Source organism: Heterocephalus glaber, unplaced genomic scaffold, assembly GCF_053883595.1.
Source record: "Heterocephalus glaber isolate CG9 unplaced genomic scaffold, H.glaber_assembly_v1.0 deba00001608, whole genome shotgun sequence".
NCBI lineage: Eukaryota > Metazoa > Chordata > Mammalia > Rodentia > Bathyergidae > Heterocephalus > Heterocephalus glaber.
In genome coordinates, this window is record NW_028258379.1 from 20,576,095 (window position 1) to 20,597,547 (window position 21,453).

At 33.9% G+C, this 21,453-nt stretch overlaps 1 protein-coding gene across 14 annotated transcripts in view; it reads right to left on the reverse strand.

Moving 5' to 3' along the window:
• Cep128 (centrosomal protein 128) overlaps positions 1-21,453 on the reverse strand; it is a 428,016-nt gene that overhangs the window by 310,546 nt on the left and 96,017 nt on the right. For 12 of the 14 annotated variants that reach the window (XM_021245525.2, XM_087195432.1, XM_021245548.2 and 9 more), the window contains 3 exons: positions 7,549-7,635; positions 5,957-6,031; positions 3,634-3,766 (listed from right to left, as the gene is read on the reverse strand). In XM_021245525.2, the coding sequence (XP_021101184.2) occupies positions 3,634-3,766; positions 5,957-6,031; positions 7,549-7,635 (295 nt within the window). The remainder of the gene's footprint in view (positions 1-3,633; positions 3,767-5,956; positions 6,032-7,548; positions 7,636-21,453) is intronic. The other 2 variants (XM_087195433.1, XM_021245542.2) reach the window with 1 other exon arrangement.

A 21,453-nucleotide genomic window follows, 5' to 3' on the forward strand; every position in this document is an offset into this window, starting at 1 on the left:
GAGCTGAGCTGTTATTTTAAGGAAAGGAAATACTATAAAGCATGGAGGTACAAAACTGGATTTACCATCCAGGTAACTGCATTCACAGCTATTCTACATGGCTAAGACATAATATGAGGGTAGGGAGAGAAGCAGTAGGAAAATTATGCATTGCTAGGCAACTTAGATTTTATCCTATAGTCCAAGGGTTAGCACACATTTTCTCTAAAGGGTCAAGTATTTTATCTATCTGCTGCTTTCTGTCACAACTACTCAATTCTGCCATTGTACTGCAAAAGTAACCTAAACAATGAGTAATGAATGGGAATAGCTATGTTCCAAAAAGTTTATTTAGCAAAGCAAGTAGCAGTCTGGATTTTGCCTGTAGGCCCTACTTCACCAACTCCTATTAGGTCTCTAACCTGAAAATGTACATATTTGTTCCTGTGTAAATGTAGGTATTCATTTCATAAATACATGTAGCCATTCATTTTAAACATGTATTTTATAAGTATATGTATACATATGGGTATACAGCATGTCTCAACAGTATGTACATAATGATATACTGCATGATGTATATACCATAAATATAATTATGAATATATATACTAATGAATATATATTATATTAAATATGGAGGCACAAATGTATACATATATACACATGCATATGTATACTTTAGGAAAACTATATTTTGTATGGTGACATATAATATTGTATATATTTCATAACATATATACACATAAAATATTAGTATGGATAAATATACATGTATAAACATTATCATATGTTATGCAAAATTTAGCAAAACTGAAAACACTTTCATGTTTAAAATATAAATAACTATTACATATTTATTCCGGATCCAAGATTATCTCATATTGCATTTTATAACACCTCAGTATAAGGTAAGTTTGGGGAAGAATAAACCTAGGCCTGTGCTATGATTTGAGTGTCTCCTCCAATACTGCAATTTGCCACTATAATAAAATTAAGATGTGGTATCTTGAAGAGGTGACTATGTTAGAGGGCTCCACTCTCATAGACTGATTAACGCCATTATTGTGGGAGGAGGTTAGTTACCATGGAAGTGGCTCTGTTATAAAAACTCTCCCGTTGGGTCTTTGGTAGTCTGACTCCCATATACCATACACAGGCTTGCACTCTCCCCCTCCCCTGACACTCCCTGTCCCCTGTGTAGTCTTGCTCCCACTTTCTTGCTCTCTGGAGAAAATAAACAGGAAACAAATATGAGGTGTGATATAAAAATATAATTAATGTTCATATTTTTAAAAATTTTTACAATAAAAGACACAGTACCATTAATTGCCCTCAAAATATTCTCTCTCCCTCACTTCAAACACACTATCCCATCATTCTTGTCCCTTTCTGAAGCCATTCTGGAAGTCTTCATTTTGTATTTTCAGTTGTACCATCCTAGCTGTCTCAGTGTCTTGACTCAACTCAAAATGTTTACTTATCCTGGTCATTTGAACTTTGAGAAAGAGCCAGAAGTTGCACAACACCAGAGCCAATGAATAAGGCAGAAGAGGATACACTATAATGCTCTAATGATCCTGCTTCTTCATCGTGCGCCAGTCACCATATTTTTGACCATACTTTGTAAAGACATTCACAAAAGAGAATTTCCAGAACTACTTCAGAAAGTGGTGAGAATAATGGGATAGGCATGTTTAAAGCAAGAGGGACTGCTTTGAGGGGGACTAATGGCAAAGTGTCATTTACTGTAATAATTCTTTTTTACTTTAAACATTTACCATATTTTCAATCACCCCTATAAATAGTGAAAAGATTCCTTTGGCTTTGACTGAAGAGCCCAAAAGTAAACCAAGCAAAACTAATTTTAGAAGCAAAGGTAGAACCCATTTTACAATGAGCAGAGGAACAAACAGCAGTTAAAGTGTTCCAATGACTATGATTTCTTCTGTAAAACTGTCCTTAAATAATGCAAATATTCTATAAAGATGAAAAACTCTAGAATTGTTCATTATTGCATTGATAAGAGAAATTTCAGGCAGATTTTCTAAAGCCTTGATAAGTAATTAAGTTAGATTTTTCTATTCCTCAAAGATAATACAACAAGTAGTTCCCATTAACCACACACATTGCTTTCTATGTGTTAATTTGCTACTTTGTGTTAATAACAAACTATCACAGACCAGGTGCTTTAAACTACATAAATTTATTTTCTCAAAGTCCTGAAGCCTGGAAGTACAAGATCAAGGCACAGGCAGGGCTGGTTTCTGTTGAAGCTTCTGTCTTTAACTTGCAGGTGTTCTCTTTCTCACTGTGCCCTTACATAGTTGTACCTCTGTGTATATTTTGTCTTTTTCTGAATCTCCTCTTTTTATAAGGACAGCAGTCATTCTGGATTATGGCCCGCCCTAATAGCCTCATTTTAACTTAATTTCCTTATTATTGTTTTGTGGTATTTTGCAGTGCTGGGGATTCAGCCTAGGGCCTCAGGCATGCTAGGCAAACATCCCATCCCTGAGCTACACTCTTAGCCCCTTAGCTTTATGTCCAAATACTACAGTCACTCACTTCCTAAGGTACCAGGAGTTAAGATTTCAGTACATAAAACTTGGAAGAAAACACCTCAGCCCACAGTATCTTAGTATTAACACAATATATATATATATATATATACTTTTTTTTTTGAGGCAGGGTCTCACTATGTAGCCCAGGCTGGCCTCAACCTAATGGCAATCCTCCTACCTCAGCCAATCATTGAAGATTTGTCTGGCAATGCAGAAATTCTACTTAATACAACATACTGTGTGTTGGGGAAATATTTAACTTCCCTGAATTTAATTGCACATCAAATGCTTATAAGTTTCTCCAGTTCCGGGGGTGTAACTTAGTGGTACAGCATGTGTTCAGCATAAGCAAGGTCCCTGGGATTGGTCCCCAGCACCACAGTACAACAACAGAGAGTTTCTCCAATATTGTGTTCATTTCAGTAGAAAGCTTCATTACTGGAATAAATTTCAAGCTAACCAATCTGCACTTGCCTATTAGAAACCACTTTAAAATCTAAATACACAATTTGTGTTAAACCTGAACTTTCAAAAAGAAAAAACAACCAGTCACTAAATTCCACAATCTAAATCAATATCTCTACTGAGAAGGTACACAAATGTAATGTGTTTCTAACCCATACTAAAAAAATCTGGCTAATATGGCTCATGACCAATTCTGAGATTTTGTCACAAAATCTCCAGATAACCAAAAAGGTAAGATCTTACTTTTAATTGTTCATACATCAAAAAATTAGGACAAGAAAAGGTGAAAATAGGTGTATTTACAATTTAAGTACCAAGTACACACAAACACACACACACACACACACACACACACACACACACACACACAGGCATAGGAATAAAAAAATGGAAAAACTTCCACTATTACCTTTGCATACTCTCAGAGAAAGCCCCATGAAATAAGCAGGTGTGAAAACTGAAACAAGTTTAGAAATCAAGCAGAGAATAAATACAACTGATGCTAAATGATGATCAAGTTGTTGGAAAATTTTGTAGTAGATCAAGAAATAGGATGACACTGAGCAAAATAGAGGAATGAATTCAGAGAATGAAAAACCCGCACATTTACAAATCAGAATAATACCTCTCCTAAACCTCCAGTCATCTCCTTGTTCATCCTGACAGTTTGACTGCAGCTTGGAAATCTGGGGTACTTGAAGTTGTAAACCCTTCCGATCACCTTCTGCTTTTGTAAGTTGTGTACGCAGTTCTTCTACCTAAATACATTTAGTCAAAAATGAACGCTTATCAATTTTCAAAAGCAGGAAAAAAAACAGAACTTAAAAATTATTATAAATTATTTCTCTGGGGGAAAAACATTCACAATCTTATGGACTATCGCAGACACAAGCTGAAACCAAGTCAATCTAATCTCCTTGCCACACAAACACAGTGGGACTGACTCCTGCTCCATTTTTTTCCTTTTTCAATGTTTATTAATACATGTTACTGTACACAGTGATTACATTCATCTTGGGAAGTTGGTACATGTACATATCATAATTCTTTTTACTTTTCCTTGTCCTCTCCTCCTTTCCCAATCTCTAGTTCCCCTTTCCATTTGTAAAGGACCTATCACCCTGTTTCATATTATCTATCTTTAACTTTGCTCTTTATTTTCAGTTTCTCATATAAGAGAAATCATGTGATATTTGTGCTTATGTACCTGATTTATTTCACTTAACATTATGGTCTCAAGATGCACACATTTTCCTATAAATGACTCAAATGAATTCTTTGTGACCAAGGACTTCTCCACTGTGTACATATATCACATTTTGTTTATCCATTCATCTGTTGACAGGCACACAGGCTGCTTCCAAGATGTAGCTGTTAAGAGTTGTGCTGTTATACACATGAGTATGCATGTATCACTGAAATATGAGGTCTTTGACTCTTTGGGGAAGATATCCAGCAGGGGTATCCTGCTTGGTTTTTCCACTCTTCCATTCTTCCACATGGAAAGAGTGTCTTTTCCTTCTCTGCATCAATAAAGAATTTCACATCATTTTGTTCTGTTTTGTTTTTTGTTTTGTGATGCTGGGCACTGGACTCAGAGACGTGCATATGCTTGGCAAGTACTCTACCACTGAGGTACATCCTAGGGCCAACCAAGTCTTTTTAAATTCCTTATTTTGATCTCAGTCCACTCCACTACTATTAGCTCAAATCACTTCCAAATAAGAACTACCTATTTTTAGTTTTTTATTTTTCATTTATTTTCTTTCATGTGAACATGGTCTGTTGGTTGTTAAACTCAAGTGAAGGGATCATGGTTTAGCATATTTTGATATCAAAATACAGTTCAAAATAAATAGGCAATAGATGCTGTTGAATAAAGTATGAATTTTAAAATCAGGATGTTTTATTCATCTTTATGTTTCTAAAAAGAGATTAGCAAATTGCCTATGAGATAACAGGTAAATCTCCAATGACCATAAACAAGTTAGCAGTGGCAAAAGGATTCAGCTAAGTTCACAGTGACACCCTGAACAAAGAAATCTCTTACTTCAAAAACTGATATTAGAGATCACACACAAGAGTTCCAAAAAAAATCAAATGGAATTAAATACAAATACAACTTTAAAAAAAATTCTGAATTCTGCCAACATTGATTCCATGTGACCCACTGGCAGCAGAAAAAGTCAATGAACATTTTTAAAGGTTTTATAAAACAGGTGCTATGGTGTATTTTCAGCAGCAATTGTCAAAATGCTAAACTCCTTCTGAACATCTATGATGGCTGACATCTTTGCCTACAGAGCATATTACGTGGGTGAGTTATGCAACATGCATCTCAAAACAGAAGGCACAATTGTGCTTTGTATTAAACACAAAGAGGCAGAGAAAAACCCATACACCCATATTCACTGTACGTAAGATGGCTAAAGTTCTAAGAAGCACCAAACTCCCATTCCAGGCTAATGAACTTCAAAACATTATCCTTAAAAATTAAGCCCTATCCTTGCTTAAAAGGGGCCAGGTAGCACCTTGAAAACATGAATAAAAGGCAATGGTGTATTCAAAGTAACTTGAATATTCAAAGTGCCATTTTATGTATTTTAGGTCCTCCTTTATTCTCCATTGCCTCCTTGAATAAAATTAAGCTCCTGGAAAAAATTTATCTTACACATCCAGTCTTATTTTTACAATGCTCATGTTAAGAGAGATAAGTGGTTGGAGTAGCAACTAGCAAGATACACTGTCACAGTGGGAACTTGGACTGGTATTTTGTATAAGGTTTTTCAGAATCTTCATCTTTTGCTTATGTGGGTTAACATAAGTTCCTCAGGGGAAAAAATTTTTAGACTTAGTTTCTTCTTCATTTCACAAAGACAGTTAAGAGAGAATAAGACTCAATCCTGATTTCACGTAATAGCAGATTCTCATTGTTTGCATAGACTTACCTGATGTAAAAGTATTTCTCTGCTGTCTTCTGACTGATTCAATAGCCTTCGAGATAGCTCCAATTCCTGTTCAAGCTAGAGTTTCAATAAAGGATTTTTTTTAAATGTCCAATTGAGCAGAAAATAAATTGTGCCCCAATGGACAAAATAGGGCCTATGAGGCATACCACAGAAGGAAAATAGCAGAACATTTTTCAGGAGATATTTACAAGCAATATGCAAGGATAAATATCTCATCATAAACATGTATAAATACTCCATTTAAATGATTTTAATTTTAATTTCATAACATAAAGTGCACTAGACCAGGCCTCCTAGAGGTCTGAGATCTAGTCAGTTCCATCCAAGTGTGATAATGTTTAAATCTTTTCTTGAGCCTCAATTCATGTCTAAAGTAAGGACTTTACATTAGAGCCTCCTGAGATCCCTTTCAGTTCTAAATCATTTTAATCTAAATTCTGAAACAATTTTTTTCCTTTAAATTAGAACATGTAATGTCAAATGAACTAAATTAGAATAAAAACTGCAGAGACCTAATGATTCAAAGAACATTTAATCTAATTGGTGGTTTCTTATATCTCTAATATTCATAAAATATTCCTAAAACTTTTAAATTTCCAAATTCAGAATAAGATACTTGGACTATCATTAATAATATTGCTACTAATTAAATATTCATGGAAAATGTAGCTAGTTAGTTGGCTAAATACCCTACAAAGTCTGAATATGTCTACTTTATTTCAAGCTGAAAAATGTGGTAACATGGGACACAAGTTTGTTCAAAATTTAGAGCTTCCATATGCTATATTTGTTTGCATTTCGTAACAATAAAGCTGTTTTGGTAAATCACAAAGCTATATTAAGATGTTTTTAAGTGCTAAGGTTTTTAATAGTCATCCTGAATAACTGCATGTAAACAAATTGCTGTATAACATATTAATCTTTAAAAACGGTACTTGTGGTAGATGTGCCTATCAAGGAGCATGAAAGAGCCTCACAGTGATAGAACAGCTCTGTTTCGTGACTGTGGCAATGGTAAAAGGAATCTGCACATGAGCTAGAGCTGGACAGAACTACAAACACAGATACAAACACACATATGCACTCAGAAAACAAGTAAAACAAAAAAACTGGCAAAATCTGCATAAGTTCTGTGATTACACCAATGTCAATTTCTGGGTTTTGATATCAAATGGCAATTATGCAAAATATAATGAGCACAGAGGATGTTTTCAGAACTAAGCTACCAATATCCTTCTTCTATAATGAAAATAAATATATCCAAAATATACAGCCTTCAAACAATAAGTCCTTCCTAAAACTGCAACAAAATCAAATCCTTTAATTGCAACAAAAAGTTTAATTCACCTCTCAAAAAGGAGAGCAGCCAGAGGTGACAAGGTAGCAGGTAACCTGTGCATTTGTGTGTACACAGTAAAGGGCAGCAGAGCCGTCAAACCAAACTCACATCAAAGCATAAAGGCTTTGCTGTGATGTAGTGAACAACCTCAGACATGTGTTTCAAGGCCCACAACAGATATTACTGATCCCAAACCACATTATTATTTGAAAGATAATGCTCAAAATCTTACTTGACTCTTTTCACTTTCAGTTTGTCTTAGCTTATTTTTCATTACTCCCTCTTTCTCTTCTGCTTTAGTTTCATGTTTCCTCAATACCTACAATGAAAGAGTAGAAAAGAATATATTATTCCAGAATATGTATAAAACTGAAAGTCACTACTAGGATTTATTAAGTCTGAGGAGGCTGTTAGGAGTTGCACAAAATCTATAAATGAATTACAACCTGTGCCTTCATTGAAGCCCTAGGAATACTCCAATTTCTTGATATTTCTAATCACTTTCCACTAAAGTTTCATTTTCCCTCCATCTTTGGGAATCTTGTTACACCTTTAGAGAGCCTATACAGCTAACAGTTACCTTGAAAACAAACAAAACGTACCGCCTACTAAAATAATAGTATTTAAGTACATAATCTGCTCAACTATTTAGACATAATACCAAAACCTAGCCCACTAGTTTTTCAAATTCTAAGAGTCCACACTATAGAAACAAACTTAAGGTATCATCAATACGTATGTGACATTTTTTTTCCAACACACGTAAGTGGCTATTCAAATTCTACTTCATGTTTAGAAAAGAAAGCATTCATTTCTACAGTTTCCCCTTTAATAAAATGGAAAAGAACTTTAAGAAAACATATATCTCTAAAATTAACCACAAAATTGTGTTTTATTTTGTTTCTATGTTAAAAAGAACTAAATTTAAGGAAAAACTTACACTTAGAGTGGACTTTTTAATATGTAAAAGGTATTCTACTTTCAAAAAAAATTTTTTTGACAAATTTAGTACTTATAGACATTACCAGGTGTATGTGTAAGGCCACACAAATTAAAAAAACCCAAACTGCCTGAAATCCTTTCCGACAAGATCAATAGAAAAACAATTTTTAAGCAAACAGCAAAATATGTTAAAATATGCTTTGGTGTAAGTATACTGATCATAATCAATTTCATTATATTATATATTCAAATACCTCCTATGTCTATTTACTATGCAAAGATTTAGGTTTAGATTTAGATTTAGATTTAATTATCCATGGGGCTACTACTACATGTATATATAAAATAAGTATGAATGTCTACCCAAGAGATGAGCTTGCTCTACCATGACTCCTAGTCTTATTAGTAAAATATCAATTAAATAGGCAGAAAAGTATTTTAAAATAAAAAATAATTCTGATATGACTATAACACTCTTATAGTCTTTAGTATTACAGGCATTATGTTTAAATACATTAAATAAATGCACAATATATATTAAATGTATACATGTAATCCTCATAACTCCATGAGTTATTATCAAGAGGAATATTGGGGCAGAAGAAGTTAAATAACTTGACTAAATCATTTACTTAATGATGAGGACAAGATGTAGATTTTGGACCTGCCTCACTGGCTCTCCAGGTTGAAATAATACTACCAACCTTAAACAATGTTTAGTCGAAGACTGAATAGCTTGATACTTGTAAAGCACATAGGTTGATATCTAGCACACAACAAATGTGTAATAAAAGTCAACATTTACTATTATTAAAATCATAATTCCTCACAGGTACTTATCAAATGATCTTGATTGTATGGTAAGTGGAATTTGTAATACTATTTCTGTATGTATGGTGTAATCAATTTCAGCTGGTAGGATGTTTATACATTTTCTCTGATCAAAATCCTAGAAACTTGAAAATTACTGCTTTATTATTTCCATGATTCTTTTTTTTTTTTTTTTGTACCGGGGATCAAACTTGAGACCTTGTGCTTGCAAGGCAGGCACCAGAACCACTGGGCTAAATCCCCAGTCCTCCATGATTCTTTAGTATGTTCCCTACCCAGGGATAGTGTCTGTAAGAGAAATGTGAAAAAAGGCTATAAAGAAGTTATTGTTATACTGCTTCATCAATCCATTCTGTAAAATTTAGAACTTTCTTTTCTACAACATCACCATTTCATTCTGTCTCTCTTTTTTTGTACTGGGGATCGAACTTGGCACCTTGTGCTTGAGAGGCAAGAACTGGAACCACTGAGCTAAATCCCTGCCCCGTCTCATCTTTTTAACAGTTACACTTAATCAGTATCTTTCTTTTCAAAGCTTTCCATTGGACTAAAAGTCAGCCTGGGATTTTCTACAAAGGGCAGATTAAGAGGAAGACTTCTTCAGGCAACTGACAAGTTAGATTAAACTGTAATCTGTCAGCTTCTACTTCTACATTCAAACTCCTGAGTAGAAGCCACTCCAAAGGAGTATACAGTGAAGCTTGATCCAGGCTAAGTGAGGTCATTCGAGGCCATAACAGGTAAAGAATAGAAGGAGTGAGCAGCTCAAGAAGGGATTGTCCCACACACCATTGCCATCCAAAGGTGAATTCAAAATCCATCTCAGAAGATTCCAGCTTATACTTGCTAAGATGAAATGATCCCTCCCATGTGATTCTGTGTGTTTTTCATGCCTCAGATTGTCTGTTCCTCTGTCCTCTGCTTACTCTTGAGTTTAATTTACTTACGAATTTAAACCCTCAAAATTTTTCAGTGAAGAAATTTTTCCAGTTAATAAACTGGAAAGACTCTATCTCTGCCCTTTTCCCACGATTTCCAAGTATTAAGTCAGAAAATGGAAAGATATCCCCAATGTTGCATAGGCAGAAGCAATATAGTCAAAATGCCTTTAACTCTAAAACTATTAAACAGATTTAATGCAATCCCAATCAAAATGCTGGGCCAGGGATTTAGCTCAGTGGTTTCCCCGCCTGCTGCGCAAGAGCAAGGACCCGAGTTCGATCCCCGGTTCCAAAAACAAAACAAAACAAACAAACAAACAAAAAATGCCAATACCATTCCTCACGTAACTGGAGAAAGCAAACCTAAAACTCATATGGAACAAGAAGAGACCTAGAGTAGCAAAAGCAATTCTGGACAACAAGGGCCATGCAACGGGCATCGTAATCCTGAACTTCAAATTAACTGCACTACAAAGCTACAGTGATAAAAAACACCACAGTATTGGCAAAACAAAACAAATTAAAAAAAAAAAAAAAAACAGGCCTGTAGATCAATGGAACAGAATACAGGACACAGAAACAACCTCAGGCATACTCAGCTACCTATTCTTTGACAAAGGGGCCAGCCAAATCCTTTCACTAGAGGAAAGATAGCCTCTTTACCAAATGGTGCTGGGAGAACGGGCTATCCACAAGCCAAAGATCGAGACAACCCCATTATATCTCACCATGCACTAAGCTAAAATCAAAATAGATCAGGGCTGGGGATTTAGCCCAGTGGCTCTGCTGCCTGCCTTGCAAGTACAAGGTCCCGAGTTTGATCCCCAGTACCAAAACAAAAAAAACAAAAAAAGCAAAATAGATCAAAGATCTAAATAGTAAAACAAAAATAATCTCCTGAAAGACTAAATAGACAAAACTACTGAAGACACAGTGTAGGCAAAAGAATAATACTAGAAATTCCATTTGACTCATCTACTCCCTTTCTAGGTATCTTCCCAAAAGAATTAAAGACATTGCATCACAATGATGTATGCATATCCATGTTTTGGGGGGGGGGGGGGTTGGTACCAGGGATCAAACTTGGGACCTTGAGCTAGGCAGGCAGTAGAACCACTGAGCTAAATCCCAGGCCCTGCATACCCATGTTTATAGCAGCACAATGCATAATAGCTAAATCTTGAAAGTAGCCTATATGTCCATCAACAGATGAATGGATAAAGAAAATGTTGTATTTATATACAATGGAGTACGACTCTGCCATAAAGAAGGATAAAGTCAACTCAGTTGCAGGAAGATGGATGCACTTTGAGACAATAATGTTAAGTGAAGTAAATCAGACACACGAGCTTGAATATAGCATGGTTTCTCTTACATGAGAAGTCCATATATATAAAGTGCAAAATAAAAAAGACAGTAGGAAAAAAGAGAGAGGAAACATGTTATTGTAATCAACACAGGCAATGTACCTAAAAGTGTACCTTGATTTAGTATAATTATCTGTTTTTTATGTTTTTTGACCTATTAGTCTGGCTCTTAATATATAATTGTGATAATTAACTTGATTAGGACTAATGTATCTGATGCTGGCAAAAAGAATTTTTTTTAGAAAAAGAGGTGAAAGGGAAGGAAAAATAAAAGAATTGTGATGTGTTGCATACATGTACCAATTCCCCACAAGGACTGTAATCATTACATACTGTAAATTTATACTCATAAAAATAAGTATTATTTTTAAAATTTTTTAAATCATACATTTAACAGTGAAAAATCAGTTACATTAACATTTCTCAAGTGTTTGCTTAATTCTGATTAAACACATTAAAAATATTTTAATTCATATACAATCTTGACTTATTTAAATAGACATCCAAATAGATATATGAAAGGCTTTATTTGATTCAAAATATTCTTCATTTATCAAGAAGATTATATTTCTAGGATTAACTGAAAAGCTTCCAAGTCTTTAAGGTATAAGTTCCAGAAGATACGCACCTCTTTGTAACAGTCACATTTTATTTCTAAGATAAAACCTGGCACATATTAGGTGGTGGATACATGCTATTGAACACATAAATAAATATTCCTGTATAATCTTTGCCTCCACCTTGCAATTACCTAACTATATCCTTCAGATACTAGCAGGCTTTTCAGATTTTGCCCATCTATCACTGCATTCTTCCAAGTATCAAGTTGTCTTTCTTAAAAATGTTAAGAGTGTAGTGATGATATAAAATAAATATCTGTGTTTAAATTAAAGAGGTAAGTCTCTTCCAGTTTTCAGAACTTACCATTTTAGTTTTTTTCTTTAGAAGAAAAACAATCTACTGAATGGCTTTTAAATCTTTGTTTTGAGATAACATAAGATTTACAGAAGAATAGTAAAGATAGCTCGAATTTTCCACATTCCCTTCACTAAGTTTTCCCTAAAATTAACATCTGACATAACCATAGTACATTTACCAAAACTAAGACACTGTTAAAAAAAATCATTAAGCTATTAACTTTTATTCAAATGTCTGTTTTTCAATTAATGTCATTTTTGTTTCAATATCCAGTTCATAATACTATACTGCATTTGTTTCCTTCACCTCCTCCCATCTATGAAAGTTTCTTAGTTCTTTCCTTATCTTTTATGATATCAATATTTTTGAAGAACACTGGTCAGGTATGTTACAGAATGTCCCTCATTTTGGGTTTGTTTGATGTCTTCCTGTGATTAGACAAAGTTTATAAATTTGGGAGAGGGGATTAGTACAGAGGTGAAGTATATTTCTCAGTGCACCACTGTGGGGTCAGATGTAAACCTTGAATGCCTGACTTAGTAAGGTGGTACATACTGTATCAGCAAGTTCTCCCGCCTCAAAGTTAATATTCTTCCCTTTTTTACTATCTGTATTTGTTAGGAAAGAGTTATTAAGCCTAGAAGCATTCACCAGAAGAATTAATCCCCATCTCACAGAATATCAACATGGTTAAAACCACCAAAGCAACTGTCCTGAGAGACACTTTGAGAACATACAAATATAAAGTTTCACCCACCAATTTTAGCCCAGGACCATATGCATAGTACATCACAGAAGCAACCTGATCTTTTTTGGGCCTAAAAAAGTCCCCATCAGACCTTACAGATTCTCACAGGCCAGCCTACCAATAAGGAGAATGGTGAATCTCTTTATATAAACTTCAAAATAATGTGCTCATACCAAAAACATTAATAATTTAGAATTTGCACGCGACTATCTTAAGGGCATAGAGCACACTCATTAAATCTCCATCAAACATGTCTGTTTTCTTAATTCTCCTGGGCTATCCACCCACCAAGAATTCTAGTTCTTCTCTGTTCCCTTACCTCTTGGCTCAGTCTCATGGTTGGATTTCTCTGCAGCTTCCAGACCTTTTCCACAGATTGGCAATCTTCCTTTCTGATTAAGGCAGTGTTATTTGCCTGTAACCTAGTTATCAATTTTGAACATCTAAACTCAGAACCACACCTAACACCTCAATTTCCCTTATCCTTTAAAGAAAGGATTCATCACTTAAAAGGATCCATTCCTCTTAAAGGTCAGCATGGGGAATAATTATCTCCATTTTCATACTAGTAGATATTTATTCCAATCTTAATTTCTCCTAATTAGTGTAAATATTAATCATTTTGCTTGATTTGGGGAATGAAAATCAATAAGATGAACTTTATTCAAATTATATTTTCTATTACACCGAATTATACCCAATATACACAAGCTCTTCTGAAAATCAACTGTTTTTTTAAATCCAAATCTTTATATATATATAACCCAAATTTATATATATATGCTTACTTAATAGCAGAACCTCTAATTCTCTTGAATATAAAGAATATACTAAAATAAGCTTGTATTACTTCTTTTTCCTCACTCTCCACTTTTCAACACCTGATTACTTATAAGAACTTTTGCTTTATGATTGCTTTCCCAAAACAATATACTTTTCCATTACAGTTCTACTTAACTGCCTGAAACTTTAACACTGGGGTTTTTTTCTCTCTCCTTTTAACTCTTAGAATATGTCTTAGAAAATTTAGTAAGTGAGCACTTAAATTCTATTTTTTTCAATAAGAGAAACAAAAGTGAGGTATTGAGGAGAAATCTAAGCCCAATTACTACACTTCTACAGAAGAAATGCCATTAAGTTTTAACCCTTTCTCCATCTCCTATACACCATGAGTCAGTAAACAAGTAATACAGATGCAATATTCTACCCTAGAATATTGAACCAATTTTTCTACATTGTCTAGTTCAAAATGAAAGACAAAACCTGCCTTTTAAGACCTATTAAATATATACTGATGTACTTTAAACTTCTGAAGACAAATAATATTTAAAGAGAAATATTTTTAAATTAACCAAATCAAAATTATAACCCATTTCTTTTAACCTCAGTAATAGACTTTAACTCATTTGCTACCTGTTTTAAGGGTGTAAGCTTGCACTGGATTTCATTTCCATTTGACTTAGATCAAGCAACTTAGAATTAATACTAAAAGTGACCCAGTAAAAGTAGTTACAAAAGAGGGAAAAGCATCACATGCCAATGAATTTCTATTACTATGTTATTTTGCCCTTTAAAGCTTTTTTTCTTAAGAGCACTTTAACTATAAAGCTATTGCTCCAGAATTCAGATTGTCTCTTACACTTTTAAGATCACAGCAACAACACTAAGTCTTAACAGAGGGTCTCTGGGGCACATTTAAGTCTTTAATAACAACAATTTTTCTTTTTTTCCTTAAGTGAGCCTATTTCCATTTAAAAGACTATCATGGTGAGTACTATACTACTGCAGCTCTTTAGAGGAAGATGATTCTCACACAGTCACATACACTCAAAAAACACAGCTTTTCCTTTTTTGACAGTGGAGAAAAGGAGGAATGGAAAATGTGTGTGCCTCTCTCATCAAACCAAAAAAACCCTTAAAACTTTGACAATAAACATATTTATCAAGTGGCTCTATCAGACAACATATTCAAAGATGCAAAACAAATAGGGAGTTACAAGCCCTTTGTCTGCTTCAAATGGACCAGCAAGCTTGGTTATAAGGGGAGTGGAAGGAAATGAAGATCTCATGTTAACTCCCACACAGACCACTAAATTTCCCAGGGAAAAACAGGGAATGGAAACTATCCCAGCTCATCCTGATCATCAGCAGTGTTGCAAATGCATGACTTAGGTCACAAGGGCTAGACTTTGTTGATGATTCACTAGTAAAATCATAAAACTACAGAAAAACAAGTCTGTGCTCATATCAAACAGCAGGAAAGTATCACTCCACTTGAAGGTACAAATTGTCGAGTCAGATTTTTTCCTAGGAATAAAAATAAGCAAGTTGTATCACTGAGAACTGGACAATAACTGCTCTTTTTTAATATACAGATTTTTCATGTAATTATAAAATAAATGTCAGCAAATATATTAAGCTTCACAGAATACGAGATTCTGATCCAAATCAGAGTACATGATCTATAAATTGAAGTTACAAGATGTTTTTATTTCTGTATATTAAAATTTTTAGATAGCATTAGAACATTTGTTATATTTCATATCAAACAAAAACTTTATCAACTACATAGTGGGTATAAAACCTTACGATGAAAATTGTTAATTAAAATTTTTCTGACAGATGTGAATTTGGTATCTAGTTCCAAAATTCTCTACAGAAACCTTAACTTTGCTCCAAAACCATCAGAGATCAATAGAATGAATATTCTGAAAAAGAATATATATGCACAATATAGCATGTCATTGTTGCTTAGAACTAATACTACTTATTTAAATTAATAGATTTTATTTCTGTCAAGTTCTGTGAATTTTTAAATTCTGTTCTTTCCTAAACAAAATTAGAGATTCCCCGCCATGAGAACTAGATAAAGTCATGGAAAATTTTAGCCTTTAAGTTTATCCAGTTGGAGATCACCAGTGCCAACAAAAACCAGGGAAAAAAAAGTTTCTTTTCAAGGCAAAAAACAATGCATTCTAAATCCCTAAACCAATATCTAACTCAAAAACAGTTCAGTGGATTTTACTAAAATTGGTCAAAGAAATTTTTTTCAGCCATGACCAAGAAAATTCTATACCAAAAGCTATAACTAAAACAAAAAACCCTACTGTGATAAAGAAAAATAGAATCACATGTTGGAAGTCAAAAGAAATCCAATATACTGCAATGATAACACACCAACTTTGAGGAAATCAAAGTAAAGGTGGTTTAAAAACTTGCTGCCAACTAAACTATGTAGTATATTTTTCAGATGTAAATGGTAAGCACATTATGAGCAAAGTCAGAAGATGCAACCACTTCTATTTTTCACAGGGTATAGTAATACCCAGTATCGTGTAGTCAAATATGATTATCAGAAGTATTTCTAATCATTAAAATCCTTAATAATGTTCTTTAAAGGTTTATGAGGTTTTCAAGCACAATACTCAAAGTTTCTCTTTGAGAATGGTCTAGATGTCCTTTTTCTTCATCTTCTTATATTATAGGCATTTATTATTTCAGGAATTCAAGTGTTCCTCCAGATATTACTGGGGCAGAATTTAGGCACTTATTACTAACCTATGTTCTCGAAGGATGAGCGTCAGTTCCACTATGTTAGTATTTATGGAATCAGTGATTGTTTAGGGCACCTGGAGCCAATGAAGCCAAACAAGGTCATGAGTTGAAACACCAGGAGAGTCAATTTCCTTTGCTGTATTCCATGGCCATAATCTTTACCCTAAACCTTAGCCGAAGGCCACACAAAAGAGTAGGCCAGAGATCATGGCTGAATCAGCAAAAAAGTTACTACTATATAAAAATAACTCAAAAATAAAACCCTTGTTGACTAGTGTCAGGATTTCATTCTTCAAATGTTATTAAATTTGCCAATCTGCAAAACAAATCCTTAATTACTGCATAAAAAGTTGGTATGCTTGAAAAGACATAAAAGTCTTTTAACTGCTTTAATTCAAAAACAACAATGGTAATAAGTATTATTCCCTAAAAATGCCATTGCTTTTACTGGAACTGATTATATTTTTATGTAATCTTTTAATAAAAATCTTGCAAGTAAAGTTAAATGTGAGCCCAACAAGTGCACTTTCCAGGATTTTCTTTAGAATCAAAAAGCAAATGCTTTTTAGTGAAGGGTCTGTTTTCAACCACGTAGTTTCCTCTCAAAAAAAGACATCCATGGTTTTATTAGAAATCTGAACCAACACAATACTTCATTTGACTTTCTAAATGCAGGGCCACTAAGGTTAAATTGTTGACAAACAGAAGATCATGGATAATTATGGAAATTTAATTTAGAGTTTCTCAAACTTTATATGTCTTTGAACAGAAAGCCCTGTAAATATACAACATCTTTCATTGTTCAGAGTTAGAGGATGTTATTTTATGCCTTTGAGTTTTTCAGGGATTTTTTTTCACTATTTGCTAATAAAAATAAAACAGTACTAAGCCAAAGAATAAATCAGTCTGTAGCAGAGTGGTCTGTTTGTACAATATTACTATGTACTCAGTAGTTGCCCAATAAATATTAATTGATAATGATGGCAAAGGACTTTATAAGCAGAAAGACTAGCATAAATTCACTGAAAATGTATATAGAAACATTCCACTCTTCAAGAAAACCATGACATAGAAATTAAACAAGTCCTGCACACAGAAAATCTCAGTCTATTGTCAGGCAGCTGTTCAGTCACCAGGAGCAACAGACATTTTTCATCATCATCATAGCATTGTCTATCTGCATATGGTCCTGCACAGAGACACACACAGATTCGTGCTGCCCTTATTTATTATAATTTACAATGATGATATTGGCAAGAAAAAGTAAGTACATTGCAAAATACATGAAATTAAATAATAATTTGAGATCTAATAATGTGTGGTGTGAACATAAAATGTTTCAGACAAACACACCTCACAGTAGCAATAGGGTATTTATTTCCAATGTAAACCTCCACTATTTCCCAACAGAATTTGAGGTATTTCATAAGAGTACTCACATATATCCTTAGAAAATAGGTACAGTAAGAAAAAGAGAGGCTAGAGTAGAGAAAATAAATAATGACTCTTCAAGAACCTAGAGAGACAGCTGGGCGTGGTGGTGCATGCTTGTAGGAGGACTGTCACAAGTTCGAGGCCAGCTGAGCTACATGGTGAGTTCAAGACCAGCCTGAACTACACAGCAAGACTCTGTCTCAAAAAACCAAAAAACAAAGAAAAGAAAAGGAAAGAAGAGACATAATCAAAATGGTGAAACTAGGGGGGAAAACCCAAACAGAATCAGAACTAAGAAGCTAAAAGAAGGGCCAGGGATTTAGCTCAGTGGTTCTGACGCTTGCCTCGCAAGCGCAAGGACCCGAGTTCGATCCCTGATACCAAAAAAAAAGAAGCTAAAAGAAAATTGATTAATTCAAGAAGACATCATGAAAAACACATTTTTCAAAAATACTTGATTAATAAAAACAGTGTGAATTTGTATAGATGGTAAAATTTGTATAGATGGTAAAATTGAAATGAGCTGAAAATAGGCAGAAAGTACACTACAAGAATATATAACTGAGAGTTTTAAGTAATTTTTCCTAATAAATAAAAACTCTGAAAAGACATACAAGTCTATACGTATAAACACTGTATAGAAATGAGATTGTAGAAATTTTAGGAAAACTTATACATCAATTCATAAAACTGAACCATTCAAAGGAAATCAAAGGCTAACAACTGGCATGCTACTTCTCCTGTGATACAGAATATATTTCTAAACTTTCAACTTTCGTTTTATCATTATTAAATACAAGGGCCTTGAAACATTAAAATGGAATATTCTTTAATCCAGTTGGCTCTTTAATTCTTTCCTAATGCCAAAGAGACAATGTGGCTTGTAGAGACTTGTGTCTACATATCCACAATCCATCCAAGAAGTTTGACCTGAATGGAAATTCCAGAATCAAGAGCAAAGTTGACACAAACATCCTCCAAACACTCTTTCAAATTCTTTTCTAAAAGTTTTGGGGAGAAAATAATTTCATTGAAAGAATATCATAATTGTTTTAGTGTCATCTGGAATAATAAAAACTCTAAGAAAACAGATTATAGGTTAAATGACGAGGTGGGAGGAAAAGAATGAAGAAAAAAAAAAAAAACAAGGAAGATTAAGAATGATATATCTTGGACCTGCACACTTCAAGCTGTGCAAAATAGTGTCCCAACACCTTTGAAAGATAAATCCCATAATACCCACTCATTCTTTTCCATCCATTTCCTTTTAAACAGCATACTGACATTAATGGTTCTTTCACAACCTTGCAAAGAAAAGTATTTACTTTGTCCTTGCCAAGAAAAATAAAGTAAAATAGAATAATCCACAAACATACAGGAGGGAAGAAAACAATTACCTTGGCATGACATGATAAAACAGAAAGCAATGGTGTGAATCTAAACCACCTCAGAATTTAAGTGTTTCAGCTATTGATTGGCTAAGTATTTAACGAGTAGCAATAAGCAACTGAGCAGAATTACATTAAAAAAATTTTTTCTAAAATAATTTTAAAATGCAAAGTCTCAGCAAACATATGGTCTCTTCCACCCATACTTTGCCCAAAGGCCCTGTAAGAGGTAACTATTTCCCATCTACAGTACATCTTATAGAGCCCTTGTAAATCTGGAAACATGTTTTTACTGAACTACAGTGATTGTTAATATCTCATTTCCTCAACTGAACCCGGAGTCCTGAAATGGAAAAGGCAAGACAGCATTTTAGGAAACTTTAAATCTGTAGTTACCAGCACATAGTAGGTACATAATATTATTGGCCAAATGAATATTTTAGTAGGTACCATTCTAACTACACAGTATGAAACATTCATTCATTTACACATTTATTCATTCAAGAAACACTTAATGAGCCCCTACTCTGTATCAGAACCTTTTGGAGCTTTCAATGACATAAGCAGCCCACTGCAGCACACAAGCCATAGATTTGTCACCAGTGGTCTATGTGCTAGAGACACAACAATGAGCAAAAGATAAGTGCCTATCTTCATAAAATCTGCATTTCGATCGGGGGATAGACAGATGACAGGTAACAAAAAGTGTTATAAAGGAAAAATAATGAAGGGTAACAAGCCCAAGAATAAAAAGGGGATATTTCATCTAGAATGGTTAACAACAGCTTTCTGAAGTAGAGTTCTGATTGACATAAGGGCACAAGCCATGTAACTGTTTCAGAGTTGAAAATTCCTGGCTCTGGGAACAAAAGGTACAAATGCAGTAGTTGTCTGGCATGTCCATGAAATAGAAAAAAAGGTGGGGTAGTTGGTCTAGAGTTGGCATGAGGAAGGACAACAGGAAATTCATGTAAGAGAAATTCAGCACAGTTTAAATATTTTAGCTTTCACCCCATATGTGATAAAACAAACCACTGAAGGGTTTTAAAGAGATACAATATTACTGTATCTGTGCCGGAAAGACATAAGAACAGAAGCAAGGTAGTAGTACATTCAACCAAACAGGAAAGGTGAGTGGTGAGACAAGAGAAGAGAGCAGGAGTGGTACAGGAAATAAACAGCTTACAGTTCAGAAAATATTTTTAAAACAGAGCTGACAAAATTGAATGATAGAATGTTAGATGGGAAGAATAAAACAAAAAGAGAAGGCAACTTGAAACTATGAAAAGTAAATGTATTTATTACCAAGAAGTAATATATCCACTACTGTTTGGATGAAGCACACAAAGAATAAGATTGAAAATGTTCTGAACAAGTTTACAAGTTAGAAAGGGAAAAAAACAGGAAGCGGGAGCTCCAGAGAACCAAGTCTGCCCAGGATTTGTGGCTCTGAATTGTAATTTTTTTTTGAATGATTTAAGGATGTTTATTTACAAGATACAAATGTTTAATATTTAATAGGAATTAAAGTGCTTAATTTTACAGTGTTTTCAATTGTCTGCCTTTATGACCAAATATACATATGTTACACAGTATATACACTATGTGCAAGTATTTTACATTCATACAGCTAGGAAAGAAAAATCATTATGTACAGTTTTCACATTAGAGTCAACTCTGAAATTATGATAACACATCTTCTCAAACTTAGTCAACAAATAAAAACAATCAAGATAATACTTTTTAAACATCAGTCAATTGTCACAAGATGAAATCCTAGTGTTTTTTATAAAAAAAACTTTTTATATAGATAGATTGTTTTGCTAATGAAAGACAACCCCCCCACAATAATTCCAATATCCATATACTATGTAATATATAATTTGACTCTATTATAATGGTCCCCACAGACTACTGTTTCTTCCAAACCTATATTTCATTCTATTTAGTATTAACTTATTAAAATACACTAAGATTTCTTGATTTACTTTTTCACCAAACCTACCACAAGGA